Raw genomic sequence first — 15,715 nt, forward strand, 5'->3', positions numbered from 1 at the left:
CCTTGTCTCTGACCCTCTGGCCCCCTCTAGACAGAGGAAGCAGCTGGACAGGGACCCACGGCTGCCTAGAACTCACTTCCCTTGGGGAGCTTAAAGAAGAAGAGTCCCTCTCTGCCTCAGAGAATGACCAGCTGAGCATCAGTATGCCACTGTACGGCTATGTCCCTGTGTCCAGAAAGGCCTAAGCAGGATGAGAAAGTCTTCAAAATCTGCAGCAGCACAATGCTTTGAGTTAACACCCTGATGAAAAATATATCACAACTAGCTTGGTTTTGCAATTAGATCCATTCTATTCTGTGAATATTCTCTGCCCACAGCTCATAGGATTGGATTTTTTCTTTGTGATTGTGTTTGAATATTTACCTGCTGTTCAGAGGTGCAAACCACATTACTTACAAAAGATTTATTTTACAAAACAAGGACATATAGCTAATGATGTACCCATTTTGCACCCATGATTAGCAATGACTACACCCATTTTTAGGTCTAAGACACATCCATGCAGTTCTGTAAAACCTAGAACCTATACAGTATATGACAAAGGAATGACGTTTTTCCAAGTAGAAATCTGCAGTAGCAGTGATAACCAGTACATGTAAACATACTGAGTGTGAGACTCGATATTTTTAAATGCACGCATGAACACATGCGCACACACACAGAGCCCCTTACTAAGTGCGTATTAATATTGTATGTTTAAATGGGAAGTGCTAAGATTTTTTCAATTGCCTTGGCAGCCTGATGAAATATTAAACATTCAGAGAGTTTTTGTTGTAGCGTAATACCAAGGAAGGGTAAACATGAAATAAATAACGGATTTTAAAGGAAATGTGACACATAATGCTGAAATACTTCCTTTTAGTTCAGACAGATATCACTTTTTCAAGATTTACAAATAGCCAACAAAAAAATTAAATGTACAGTTTTGGTGCATTTCAGCATCACTTAAATAAAGCAACTGAACTCACTCAATCGTAACTTCTGATTCCTGAATAGTGTTTGCACCGTTTGGTATGATTAGGCTTTTAATACATTGACATAGCTGCTATTACTAAGTTGGCTTTAAATCTTATGCATATTTGCCCCTGCCAGCTCTGCCATTAGCAGTTCCACAGAGATGCAGCGTCTCTTGCTATTGCATCTTAATCAAATCTTGAATCTTGATCTTAATCAAATGGGCACGATTAACTTTTTAAAAGAATTAACACTTTTATTCAAAAATGAAAAAGTCAAGAACAAGTACAAATATAAACAAAGCAGACAAGTCAATCTGAGTCCGAGTCGCTCTGAGTTTTAATGATCCGTTCTGTTGGACTTTCACTCAGGGTCCCAAAACTATGTGGTGGCCAGAGCTGTACGGGACAAAGGGCGACAAAGAAAGAATGGATTAAAAGAAAGAGAAGACTGGCATAAGTACAGAATAAAGGTGCTTCTAACCATATTGCACACTTTATCACACGGTGTGACACATTTGCTAATATGAATTTTAATGACACCATTGACATCATAGCAAATCCTGTGATTTCATCAGCTGTCATAGTAGGGCCTCCAGTGGAGTGCTGCTGTCCAATCAGATGGACAGAAGGTTGGCTGACCCGTTTACAGGGTCGTGGTTGATATGACATCCAGTGACACGACAACATAGCAGAATGGAAAGCTAAACAATATGTTGGCTAGGCTTTGGTCAATCAGATGCAGTTGCTTTGAACTTTTAACTGACTCATGGCATTAAATTGTGCTTAAAACAGACATTGTTTGATAATAACAATAATTTAAAAAAATAATAAAAGACTAGAAACACACACACACATATATAGGTTGGCCATGAGCTCAGTCACTAAAACTCTTATAGGAAGAAACTCCACAAATACCCCACACATTTGTTATGCTTTTTTAAATATACATATATGACAATGTAGAGTAGACCTCCCCCATTACCTTTAAGCAAACACGCCCTCGGATGAGGGCATAGGGAATTGGGCCATAGTTCCTTGAGTCAGTAGAATTCCTAAGGTTATCCCCTTCTAGCCACACATGGCCTTTTGGAACCTGGAAACATTGGCACAAAAGGCAAAAAAAAAAGTTCATAATGTAAACAACTCCAGTCCACAAAAACAGAATGAGATAGAAGTCTTATAGTCTTAAATTGCACCATTACTCAACTTTAAGAGACAAGTGATTTGATCTCATTTAGCGAGAACCCCTCCCCATATTCCAGACAACCCTCCCTCCTTAGCCTATCTTAACGTTAACCTGCTTGTCCCTCTTTAACCTTGCACCGTCTTAGGAGAGGGGTCATGGGTAACGGGCAGGGTCGGCGAGAAGGGATTTAGAAGAACTTCAAACAGGGTCATTAGGCTGTTGGCTGAGATCTGAGCCCCTTTTACCCAAGGAGGGCAAAGCCAGAGAGAGGCCTGAGATAGCTGGGCAGCAAAAAGAAAGGGAGCAAGAGAGGAAGAGAGAGAATGAGGGAGAGCTAAGCTGCGGCTAGCAGCAGTGTCCAAGGGTCTCCACCGCAGTCCGACCTGCCAGTGGGGCGGTCATCCGAGCGCTCTCTAATTCACAGTGACACCAATTATGATTAATCTCATCACTTTAGGAGAGTGGGCTTGTCAAGTCCCTAATTAAGTGCGCTGTCCTCCCTATATGTGCAGACAGGATCAACAACACATTATATTGTCATAATGGGCATCACAATCCGCGAGTCTATTTTTGTGTTGCCTAACTTTTTAACGGCAAAAGTCCTCTGGAGGAAGAGAATAACGTGAATAAAGACAGAATATTATCCGCACTGAGGTGACGTCACATCTTTCCCTCTGTATTCCTTATCAGTCGGCTCTCTGATTAGAGTCTTGAGTACTACTGTGGGATGCTGCATTTCATTTCATATTTGATAATTGAGACAGATGATGTGACATAATCACAAGCCAGTGACACGTTGACCTAACACGAGGTAAACAACTCACTGAATAACGACGACACAAATGAATATCATTAAAGGAGTCATCTGAGAACCATATGTCAGCATGCTGGATTCTCACCATTACACCTCATTAACATGGTAACATATGCTGGCTCCCAAGCACAGGAAAAAGAAACACAACCGTTTGTCATCTGCCAAATCAGAACCCCCCGTTTCTCCACATTCTCATCTTTTTTTAAAATATTATCTCTACTGTGCTTATCTTAAAGGTTACTTAGTCAGTACCTCTTAAGAATTTGTGCGTAGTGTAAAAATCATTGAAAAGCAAAAACTCCTGATGGCAAAATTTCTATTTAAAGGCCTAATCAAAAACACTGATTCAGACCAGCAACGTCTGACTGACAACAGCACTTTGTTTCAGCGTTTATGAATCAAACCAAAACCTGAGTAAAGTCTGACTTTAAAGATCCACTAGGCAGTATTTCACCAAGTGAAAAAGTGAAGAGGTCTGAAACTTGAACCTGCTGCACTGCGACCAGCATGAGGATGAACGCTTATTCATATCACTTTGTAGGTGTGTGAATAATCCAAAGGAAAAAAAAATTAAAAAAAATAAATTAGCAGGTCAAGAGAAAATCTCTTAATTACAATGAAATGGATGCAAGATAGTCACAAACCAAACAATGCACATTTCAAAGAGTGTTTTTCAAAGAAAACTGCAGTTTCAGGCACAGGTAAAGAGAAGACTATGAGGAACGCTCGATTTCTTTTTGGGTACACATCAAGGTTGTAATTAAGATGTTTCTCTGTCCACAGGGTGTTGACATAAACCAGTAATTTGTCATTTTACCACATAATAGCACCAACATGTTTGATTTTGACAGAGGAGCCGTTATCAACAAATGTCATTTCTAACCACATGTATTTCCAAAAATCCTGTTAGGCTCAAAACCAGAGCTGTTGCAGTTAGAGGCGGAGTCACTTTGATCAGCTCCGCCTGCGACTCTGGTGTGATGGATGGCAATGACTGCACCCATCCTGTGGTTGCAGGTTGGGTTGACGCCAGGCATTGTGTAGCTGTCAGAGACATGTCGAGAAGAGCTGAAACAGGAGCTGTATTCACTGTGGAGGTGTGTTGTTTAACAGCTACACCATTAAAGTGCTCATTATGTTAACATGATTGGGGTGGGGAATTATGTTAAAGCTTAATACAGGAATACTGAGTTCATCTTTCATCATATTGCTCTGTCTATCTTTACTGCAAAGAACAGAAAGCATAGCGTCATTTCATCGCTCTTATTTCTTGTCTCTCCATCTCTGGTATAATATTAGGGCTCAAGTGTCATTGTTTTGACACAATAGCTCTGACACAGAAATCATTCCTAAAAGGTGACAGGGCAATTAGTGTGTTGTTGGATAGCTGAGGGTGGAGAGGGCCTGCCTGTCTGTCAGAACAGAAAATGAGGTGTTGACAGGGTGTAACACTCCCTTCCAAAATTCATCTTTACAGGTCCACCCATAATGCCTCACACTATTGTAATAATCACACAAACAGATCTATCCATCTGCTGGTGGGTAAAAAGCACCAAACACACATACTTGTGCAAACTGTAATTAATTATAATGACTTTGACTTAATCTAGCAAAGATGTTACAAAGAGACACTGCCCTTTTAAATAAATGCTCTACTTAAAAGTGAACAAAACAAAAAGCAAAACAACCAATGAAACTAACTGGTAACTGTGGTGTTGCACCTGCTTACACAAAGAGATATCCTGGTTTCTGAAACCCCAATATACACATTATATCTTTTACCGATCGTCAATGATGATGATAATTGGATCACTAGTTGGCAAGCTGTGATTCAGATGTTCTTAGTAACCTGATATATAATCCATCCAACTGAGATACTAAACCTCTGAATGGACTTAAATGAGTGAATTAAGGTGAAAGGACATGTAAAGTGAGTCTAAAGTCATATAATAATAGTTCTCCACCTAGTGGCAGATTTATTTATTAATTTTGATAGAGATATATATATATATATATATTATGCCACTAGGTGGATATATATATACACACATATATGGAAGATTATATACGTATGTATATAGTATGAAAATGCTGTTTGTAAAAGAGAAAATATATACATATCCTTTTTCATCCAGTGAATGCCGCTTACAGGCCTTGTGTCTTAAGTCTTTTAAATACACAACAGATTTAAAAACCATGCAAGATAAAAATCTTCGGTTCACACATACACACAGACCCACACACACACAGCCTCCCGCCCATCAGTCTGTCCATTCGGCTGGCACTAACTCTAACAGGCTTCAGAGAGATTGCAGGCCTGAGCTGTGGGTGTTGGGGAGAGTAGTAATAGAAAAGCAATGACAGTGGTTTCAGCAGCAGAACCCCTGTTCACTCTCTGGTTTTATCACTGTTCTGAGGAAATATAGGTGTTGTCAAAACTGATATTTTGACCAATGACACAAAATGGATGTGTGTGGTCTAAAATGTAAACAACAGGATGATAGCCTATAGACTGTGGTACACACAAAGAATAAGCGAGGGACAGTTTTGCATTATGCATAGAGATTCTGCTTGTCATTTTTAGGGTGAAACAAACTATCAAGTGTTTTGCTGTAAACACCTTCTTCAATCACTTTCTATTTGCACTGTATCTTTTTAACATTTTTTTCCCTTTCAAAGACAGTCACTGAGTTGTGGTTGTTTGAAGTAAAACTGCAAAGCCGCCACCAGAAACCTTACTTGGTAAATCAGGTAATCGCAATATGTATAAGAAAAGCAGCTAAGAAGCATGACATCTTCAGAAAATGTGCGCGTAATGATGATGATCGTGATGAAAAGATACTTACATATGTGTGGGTCTTGAACAAATCTGATGGGGAACTTGTGCAGACCTTGTCACCCTCCAATCCAATTACCCTTTTACAAATGTTCATATTTGGGTCAAATGGACTTTTTGCAATGACTATATCACCCCTGAAAGGAAACCATAAAACACGATTATTTAATAAGAAAATGCAAAAAATCCCATATGATCTAAGACACCATTTGAAATGACTAGTAGGATATTAGTATTGTTGTGCTTTCTTTTATTTTTAGGGGGAAAAAGCAGAGAAATGGTCACAAATCAAGCAGTGAATCACAAATGCACACTGAAATGTTAAAATGTGTGCTATAAATATTCTAAAATGCTTGCTGTCATCTTTTTTTCCCCGACTGCATAAACTAAGTGCAACCTACTTTTGTATTTTGCAAAGATGCCGACTCATCCGTTCAGAGAAGACAATATCCTCGTTGACAATGGTGGGCTCCATGGATGGACCAGAACACTGAATAAAAGCCAAAAAAAAATTCTTTCTTAATTATTTCTTGTAAAAATAAAAAAAAAGTCATTAAATCTGTAATCTTTTAATACGAACCACGACTAACTCTCCAATGTATTCAAAAGCACAGTGTGCAATGCAGCCATACTGGATTGTGTAGCCCACAAAACCAAAGGTCTTCCCCAGCACACGGCGGAACATCTCAACCTACAGAAGAAAGCAGCCATGGATTATAATGCACTGTCATCGAAGTACATGCTTGATCCATTTATGGTAGGCTTATGTTCTTTATGGGATTTCTAAAAACAAAAGCTGTTTTAGGGTTAATGCTTGAAGGTGTGGACAAGGTTGTCACAGTTGGCCTACTGCTAAGATGGCACATTCTATGGTGTTTCATTCACAGAGGCTGAGCGGCCAGTTCACACCAGAAAACTGCCCTGAACTTTGATCCTGCGTAGGATGGACCAATCAACACCTTGTGCTCAGGTGATGGACAAACACAGAAGCTGTGACACATCCAGCCAAGCAGCTCTGCACTGTCGGCAGCTAGTCCCTGACACTGTGCTGCCTCCATCACCACCACAGTCATTAGAGTAGTTATCAACTTCTGTCAGCACCATAGAAACAAAAAGACACCAAAAGCACCCAAACAACTGCCCTGCAAACACTGCCACATGAACACACACAATGAGCACCCATGTGTCTTCTAAGCAAACATCCCAGGCACACTTAGGTTATTGACTTTTACTCAAGCTGCAACCTGTGGGGTGGTTGGAGAAAAGAGAGGCAGTATTTACACACTGTTGTACAAAGTGCATATGCGAGCCCACACACACACAAACACACGCACACACACCCCTGCGTAAACACAAATGCAAACTGAAGAACAATAGATACAGCTTGGTTTTGATGTTAGCCTGCACCTCAAACATTTTCTTTTAGCTTACGCCGCTGTCCTGCCAGTCCACCACAGGGTAAAGAAATCTTCATCTCCATCTCTTCTTTTCCTCCTGTCTCTTTCCCTCTTTCTCTCTCCATGTCTTCTCTCCCTCCCAGGGTATTATTAACCAAAGCAAGCAGAGCGGAAACCAAAGCCCCAAATCCTCAGAGCTCTGGGAATGACTTCCCAAAGATGGACAAGGATTAGACCCCTGATTTCTCCTTTGCCCCCACCACCTCCACTCCCTTTCTCCCCAGGTTCTCAACAGACCGGGTGTCAGGTGGCTCTCCCAGCCCTGCCAAAGGTGTTACCCCTAATCCCATTACCCTCCTCCACTCCTCTCCACTCTCACACACACACACACACACACAATGCTCTCTCATTCATTCTAACTATACATCACCTATTATACCCTCTATTCTTTTATCCCTAGCATGGTTTGTCTCTGGTCTATTCACCAACCTTTCTGATCCAAAAAAGAGCAACTCCATCCTTTCACCTCCCTCTGTGCTGCTACTCTGTTTCTTTCCCCGATCACCACTGGCAACCCTCTGCTTTTCACTACTACTTCAAATGACAAAGCTTGAGCAGGTGAAGGGAGACATATACAGTCAGGACAGGGCCCAGATGAAGTGCCCTCTTCCACTTGCAGCTTGCTCCGGTCTTGTTCTGTTCCACAGGAACTATAAACTCAGTCCTCCCCCAGCTGGTACAATAACACCTCTGGCCCCATAATTCCTCTGTTGGGATGCAAATGGTCTAAAGGTTAATGTGAACCTCAGGTCTGCACGAAAGCAACATGTTCATCTATATTCGTCTAGCTCTCAGCTTACTCCACCAGGTTCTCTGCCATTCTGTTACTGTATTGCAGTCTCAGACATGATCTCACATGTGCTCTTCCCTCTGCTAGACCAGGGATCAGGAATCTTTGTTAGCACTTATTCTCAAAGCACAGTGGACAGCCTCCCGTACAGCTGCCCTCATATCTCTGTTTCATCACCCCCCTCCATTCCAGCATGCATTCATCATAGGTAGGGATTAAGGGACTTTGCATAACAAGATCACACGGCCAGTGACTGATATCAAGAGAGTCCATATGCAGCCGGCTGGTTTTCTGAGGCACCCTCTGTCATTGATAGTGTGTGTCTGTGCGTGTGCATGTGGTGTGTTGGTGTGTCAATGTGCACAGAGAATAGCATTACCTATGTGTTTCATGGCAAGTGTATATGTTAGCTGCAGAGACTCCACTGGGATTCAGAACAAGGTGGACATCCACAGAGACCTCTGATGTGATCTCTATTAGCTCTAAATCCCCTGGGCAAAGAGTCAGATAACCCACACTATCTCGGTCTTCTAATAACCAGCGCATGTTTATTAGGGGGATATCAACATTAAATGAATGCTGTATTACAGCTGTAAATTCACAAAAAGTCTCACTGTTAATCCAGGATTACATGCCAAACATGTTCATGGGAAAAAAAAAAAGCTAGTGTGGCGCTCGCTGCAGAACCATCTGTGGCCATTGGCCTCCCATTGTCACAGAACAGTGCTACAGTGACGAGAAAGGGGGAGCCCAAATGAGTAGCTTTTGATGGAAACATTTCATTGTGTGTTTAACTCTGTGATCTTACTCCTGAAGAAGCCCTGCTCATTCAGAGCAGAAATCATAAGTAGATGAATTAGGAGGGGGTGAATTCTGCTATACCAAATATGAGCATAAAGTGCTGCAGCAGTGGAAAAGCCTATCAGGACATTTAAACCTCTGTCAAAAACATTATTAGTCCAAAATTTGAGAACACATACATAAAAAAGGGTTCCTGAATATTGCAATGACAACAAGGAGAAAGAAATAAAAGCCAATCAAAAAAAAAAGTGTTTCCAATGTTTTCTCTTTAATTTCAGCAAAAGTAATGCTGCTTCAGTACTATCAGCTTACTAATGGATCGACATGAGATGTTTCTTAAAGGTTGTAATTAAGAAACTGAACTATATTATGTATTTGCTTGGAAAAAACATAGGGGGGAAAACGCCTCAAAAATGAAGATAATCAGTGAAATGATTCCACTGCAGATTTGTTTCAATTAGAGTCTGCCAATATATGAACAGTAAACAAACAAACAAACAAACAAAAAAAACAACCCCAGAGAAAAACAGCCAAAAGCCAATAAAAGCTTATCACAACTGACACCTAATTAAACTCATATTATTGAAGCCATAAGGAAATATTCAGAAAGGAATTACGGCTACTAGTCTCAAGAGATTTGACCCTGCCATGGCTGAATAGTGTTAATTGATATACATGGCCAGTCTATTAGAGCCACAAAGGGAATTTCAATCCAAACAGCACACAAGGGCCTTGCGGTGGACTTCTTACACAACTAAATTAGGAAAACATGGGCTGAGAGAGAACTGGGCAACAGGGGGGCTAAGAGGCTTACGCGCCCCTTGTCAGATATTCTTCTTCTCCCTAAGGATCCCAGATGGAAGGGAGTCTGGAGAAGCAGGCAGAGCAGAGACGGGATGAATCCTACCTCTGATGTCTTCCTCTGGGCAGCAGAAGGCAGGGGAGGGTGGGGCATAAGTCCTGTTGCGCAGAGCTTGACTTGATCTTAATGTGAGCTATAAAAAGGAGGAGGCTTGGCAACACAGGGGGTCTGTTTCAACTATCAGTGCAATCACAGATAATCCTGCTGATTTAAACACAGACACCTGGCTTGATGGGGAGTGACAGATGTAAAAGTCCCAGTCACTGAGTACCATGTCTGGTCCCCATCTCTCCTAGGTCTGCCTTCTATCAGAAGCTTAATTGAAGGGACTGATCTCCATATTGCTCTTTTCATTGTTGCTAACGGCAACACAGCCGTGACACAGCTGAGCGAGGTTACTATTTGGGGCCGAGGATTTAAACCTGCAATCAATGGGTCAACCAGAGCAAATAATAGCAAAGTGATATGAATACAACTGCTATGAATTGAAAGGAAGTGTAGGTTGACAGAGTCCCTGGCCAATAATACTGAATGGGGGAAAAAAATCAGTCACTAAGCCTTATTGTGCAGAGCACAAGTGATTGTGTTGTGCTGGCCTTGTGCTGACAGATTTTATCTGGTGTTGTATCACATTCACAAAGTCGCTTGGGTTATGCACTGTCCAGCTAATGAAATGGCCTTTAATATTTTAACAACTACTGACAGGAACCTCAACTGTAAAGCAAACCTACAATTTTTAAAAATGCGATTTCCTTTGACTCATGTTTCCATACTTTCTACGTCCCTTTTGTATAGGTCAGCTAAATATGACTATATCTGTAGAAAAAAAACCCCAGGAAACCGAAATAAAGCTATTCAAAATATGGGATGGTGAATACATGGAAAAAGGCAAATCCTTAGACAAAATTAGTTGTGTACAAGACCTGTCCTATGCTGATTGCACTTGTTCCTTTAGAATAATGCTTTTCTTTCAGTGTTAACAAAACAAATATGTGCATGTTGATGATAATCTTGCATCCTCCCAACACACAAACGGAGCCGCTTCTCGCAGTTCAATGCTGATGGCAGAATTAGACTAAAGAAATCCAAACAGTCAAACCAGGAAAGGTCTGACATGTTATGACTGCTGCCATTATATTGCTCAATCAGATACAGATTAAAATGACAAAAACACCACAGAAAAACACTAGATCACACTTTGAAAGGGGGGAAATTTGTGCTATTTTTTCTGCAGTTAGACTGCTTTGTGTACACTATCATACACTGAAGAGTGCAACAGAGCCAAAGGCTTAAACTGAGATTTAAGAGAATTAAAAAGGAGATGAAAGGAAATGTACAGAGAATGTAGGGAAAGAGACGCATTCATACATCCCGCAAGTTGCACTGCTGAAGCAGGTCCTCCTCCTTTTGAGACCCAGGCCAGTCAGCGCATCTTATTTGCCTCATATAGGCTTACCACAATGCCCAGCGTTGTCAGTCATGATATATTCCCTTGGTCCCCTGTCAGCACACATAAATCTCACAGTGCTGTCAAAACAGCAGGACTGTCTGCTGAGAGCATTTGTAAAGTGAGCAGTTGGGCAATTGTTTCCTCTGGAGCATCACAGCATCCTGCGATCTTATGCTGCCTCTGGCCTCTCTCTGCCACACAAACCTTTTTGCAGATGTCTTAAGGATCACACCATTCACTCACCAGTCAACTTTTCCTAACACTAGCTTTTCCTAACAAAACAGTAGGAGTTCTTCACAAAATAGTTTTTGTCATGAACTGCCAAATTCACATTTTGAATTCTCTGGAAAAGCACAAATGCTCCTGATATTATTCAATCCCATTCAAATTTCCCACGGCAGTGTGACAGTGAACTAGCATGCAGAATATGAGTACCTTGAAATCAAAGGAACTTACTGCAATTTATCAGCTTTTTATGTTATTATATATGTATCTGCCAAAAACCCATGTGCATTACACTCTACATAAAAGTGTAAATCTACCCTAAAAACTGACTTCTGATCACACTAAAGCAGTCAAACTATACTTAATTATTGTAAATTAATCCTACTGGCAACAGAGATGCAAACAGCTACTTGAGCATGTTGAATAAAATTAAAAATAAACTAATTAGGTGCAAGGGTTTTTGGAAGAATAACAGTAATAATATAATTTTTGATAATGCCTTCAATTCCACATAAAGGCTAACACAAATGTCTCCTATTCCATTATTTACCTTCACCTTCAACGGCCACAGTCATAAATACATTTGACATGAGAAACAGATTACAGGTTGGGACAGGGGCATGTGTACTATTATGTTATATCACAATTATCTCAGTTACTGGATATTGTTTTAGGGTTGGGAAACTAAGAAAAACATTTTTCATGCTATTGCTTGATGTAGTTTTTTTACTGGCTTCCTGGGGCCTCTTCTTTAATCTGCAAATATTTTCCAGTTGTTGTCTGGTCTTGATTGCACAAAGGCCAGTTTAACACTGGGTCTGTGGAGCTATACTTTTATAATCTATGATTTGATACTACTTGCTGAAAAAAAGCAAGGCCTCCCTTGAAAAGGTTGTTGTCTATGGGGTGGCTGCAGCTCAGGTGGCAGAGCGCTTACTAACCAGGTTTGTGGTTTGATCCCAGTCTGCTCCAGTCTGCATGCCAAATATCCTTGGGCGAGATACTAACACCAAGTTGCTCTCTGAAGCACTTGTTGTTGATTGATTTGTTGCTAGTTGTCCTTTTGCTTTTTAACACACAACCTTTTATTCTTTTAAAGTCCCTGTGTTAATTCCTGGCATAAAATTAAAACATTAATTGGGCTTGAATACTTTGAAAATCCTTACATCAAGATGGCCATCCTTTAATGCAAAACAGAATATAAAAACAACAAATCACTACTACAAATATTGTGATGTACTTTTTTACAGCGCAATAGAGAACTGTGCAAGTCTTAAGTCCCATAATTTAATGGGAAAATGGTAAATAGGTACAGTTTGAGCAAACATGCTCAAACATACAATATATAGATATATATAATACAATATATAAGCCCCCCCCCCCCCCCCAAAAAAAAGCGTTTGGAAGGCAACATTTGGTATGACCACCTGTATTCTTCAACACAGACTGAATTCTCTTAGACAAGCTTTCTTTCATTAGTCTCCAGGAATAGTTTTACATCTTCTTAAAAGTTCTTTTTTGGATGTTGGCTGCCTTTTGTATCATTCTCTGACAAGATGACCCCACACTAATTCAGTAATGTTGAGGTCCAGGCTCTGGGCTGGCCAGTCAGTGACTGATATTGCACGTTTTCTGTGTTCATAATTCCATCAATCTTGAAAAGATCCCCTACAGCACTGGCTGCATGCAGCTTCAAACCACAACAGAGCCTCCGCCGTATATTTTAAAGATACCTGTATATGTTCATCGGTGTACCCTTCTCTTGACCTCTATACATAATGATAATTTGAACTAAAAATTAAAAATTTGGATTCATCATTTGACAATACCTATTGCCACTGATTTTCAGTCCAGTCTTTGTGTAATTTAGCATACCTCCGCTTTTTATCCGTTTCCCTTCATTAGGAATGTCTTCTTGACAGCCACCCTTCCAGTGAGATTATTTTTAAGTATTTTTTTTTAACCATTGCTTATGGACATGACTTTCAGATACAATAAATCTCCTGTAGATATTGAGGAGTGGCTTAATACCGCAACACATTATCGTACATTATCACGAAATATTCATATTATTTAGAATTTCAACGTAATGCATTTGTGTATTAAATTACAAAACGATTTAAATAGTCTCTTTTACAAATATTTTAACAATGTATAGTATAAAGGTAAAGCAATTCAGTTTAAGCTGCTTAACATACAAGTATTGTCATTCATTAACGTATTTATAAAACACAATGTTCAGATTTAGTGTAACGAGGTCATAATCAGGAGACGCGATATACTTTTAGGGACTGAGCGACTTCTGAATAACTCCTGTTATAATAACAACAACAGATAAGCTTAGGTTTTTGTAGAAAAATATAAAAACAAGACATTTAAACTATATAATGAGTGGAGTTGTACTCACTTTGTAGCGTGTGACTAAAAGCTCTCACCGGGCACTTACAATAACAGTTGAACTTCCCTTTTACGACTTCCAGGAGCGGCACTGTAACAACAGCGGATGTCATTGGTTGAGCCTCACCAAACTCCTATTTGATTGGATAACACGTGCCAAAACATCAGCACGCGTCAGCACGTTACTGACAGTATGGCAGCCCCCGTGAATAGTGTGGGTAAACCCTCAGCCGAACGTCCACCGTTCAATAGTACGAGTTTTCAGAAGAAAACAAGGAGCAAGTTAATATCCATACCTGGTACTAGACCTTCGGTTCAAAATGGACAGCTCCTAGTCTCCACCGGTGTCACGTCACTCGACTATTTGCTCGGTCAGTCTATCATTAGGATGCTAGCTACAAAGGCTAGCAGTATTTCTCAATCTAACTTTCGCATGCTGGATTTCACGTTACTGCAACGTACTGTATTCATATTATCAATGCAATGAGAATGAGAAGAAAAGCCATTATATTAAGGACGAGTTATGACGTTTGACATTGCCAGGACAAGACAAATATGCTTTTATTTTAAACGCATAATGCATCTTCTAATTAGTACTAGATGGAAAAGCTGTCTGTGAGAAAACAGTGAAAACAACTAGGTAATTTTCACAATAAATGTTGATTATAACAAAATACCCAGAGGGCCTTATTCATTCCCAGTTAAATCCATTTCCCTATTAATTTTTGTGGACATTATATAATCAGTTACATTCTTATTAGTTGTCTTGCACTGTGGTAAGCTAATTCGATAGTGTGGCACCTGCTGAGTTGTTGCTTTTCTTAATTCAGACTAAATCTATTAAGGCCACTTTAGTCTTAGGTTAGGTGTGGGTTAAATGGAGCAAAAAAAAGGATATCTGCCATTTTAAGGTCTAACTCTTAATGAAGCTCCTGGCATAACAAAATAGGGCAGGTTTATTATTCAAATAGTCATTTCTGTAAAAAGTACGGTTGCCTGAAAGCATATAACAGTTGAAAAAAAAAAAGTACTACAATTATATTCACATGTTCATGTTGTCTCTGCCAGCTAAACCTGTGAAAAAATATTTCTCCACAACGTCAAAATACTCTCTAGTTATGACAGAACCTTTGTGACAACTGTACTGTCTATTAATTGTTTACCTGTCTGTCAGTATGTTGCACCTGTCGTTCTAATTTGTCATTTGACAAACGTTTTGTCAGATGAGCAGCTGATGTGGCCATCAAAATAGTTTTTCACAGAAAGTACAGTTCCTGGTTGAACAGACAGACAAATGTTTTGACGCGTCTTTACTGAACAGTGATTGGCAGTGCTCGTGGAAACATAATCTTGTCACGACTTGGAGCTTGTAGAGAGTTGCTGTTGTGCTCACTGGGTTCATGGGTTCATTTGACATAGTGACAAGTCTAAGTGTCTCTTGTGTAGATCCAAAAGGACAGAGATGTTAGCAGCAGTTGAACAAAAGGAGGGTTCATAGTGATTTGGATATATTGTATATATGAGACTAACATGTAAACAATATTTTGTTTTTTGTTTCCGCAAACAGGTGGTGGATTAGCAGTTGGAACAGTGCTTCTCATAGGTGAGCATGTCACTTTAAATGTCTAAGTATTGACTAGTTTATGGTTTCTGTTAATTGGACCAAAGAGCAAGAGGAGGTCCTTTTTTACCAGCTGCTATAAGACTGTTTAATGTACAGTGATGCCAGTATGATGTTATCTATGTTTTGCATACTTGCTAATTAGTTAGTGGCTGTTATTTATACATGTATTAACATTATTATGATTAAATATTGGTTTGGTCTTTGAGATATGTGGTAGCAGACATGTGTTGCTACTCTGGCAATAAAGGATCTATCTATCTAGCTAGCTACCTAGCTCACTATCTAGCTATCCTGTTAATTCAGGTTGAATGGGCTCA

General features: G+C 39.9%; 2 protein-coding genes across 3 annotated transcripts in view; one reads left to right on the plus strand and one right to left on the minus strand.

Moving 5' to 3' along the window:
- Window positions 1–841: 841 nt before the first annotated feature.
- Window positions 842–13,858, minus strand: immp1l (inner mitochondrial membrane peptidase subunit 1). Of its 2 annotated transcripts, none has more exons than XM_085400507.1 (6): window positions 13,785–13,858; window positions 6,373–6,483; window positions 6,194–6,282; window positions 5,803–5,929; window positions 1,939–2,049; window positions 842–1,352 (listed from the first exon to the last, which is right to left on the minus strand). In XM_085400507.1, exons 2-6 carry the CDS (start codon window positions 6,475–6,477, stop codon window positions 1,266–1,268), a joined length of 519 nt encoding a protein of 172 aa, XP_085256633.1. In that variant the 5' UTR covers window positions 6,478–6,483; window positions 13,785–13,858; the 3' UTR covers window positions 842–1,265. The 2 variants fall into 2 exon arrangements, with proteins under 2 accessions (XP_085256633.1, XP_085256625.1); XM_085400499.1 differs by lacking the exon at window positions 13,785–13,858 and adding an exon at window positions 7,200–7,334.
- Window positions 13,859–13,961: 103 nt separating this feature from the next.
- elp4 (elongator acetyltransferase complex subunit 4) overlaps window positions 13,962–15,715 on the plus strand; it is a 54,770-nt gene continuing 53,016 nt past the window's right edge. Inside the window, exons 1-2 of the mRNA XM_085400530.1 lie at window positions 13,962–14,145; window positions 15,342–15,377. Of these exons, the coding sequence (XP_085256656.1) occupies window positions 13,968–14,145; window positions 15,342–15,377 (214 nt within the window). The 5' untranslated portion in view covers window positions 13,962–13,967. The remainder of the gene's footprint in view (window positions 14,146–15,341; window positions 15,378–15,715) is intronic.

Source organism: Rhamphochromis longiceps, linkage group LG1 (assembly GCF_057381845.1).
Source record: "Rhamphochromis longiceps isolate RC_006_pf linkage group LG1, R_longiceps_female_GT1.1, whole genome shotgun sequence".
In the NCBI taxonomy this organism is placed as follows: Eukaryota; Metazoa; Chordata; class Actinopteri; order Cichliformes; family Cichlidae; genus Rhamphochromis; species Rhamphochromis longiceps.

Coding starts and splice junctions, on each gene's coding strand:
- immp1l (XM_085400499.1), bottom strand. Junction 6,283..6,372: donor ACATTGGAGAGTTAGTCGTG/GTTCGTATTAAA, acceptor GCTTTTATTCAG/TGTTCTGGTCCATCCATGGA. Junction 2,050..5,802: donor TGTTCAAGACCCACACATAT/GTAAGTATCTTT, acceptor CAATGTTTCCAG/GTTCCAAAAGGCCATGTGTG.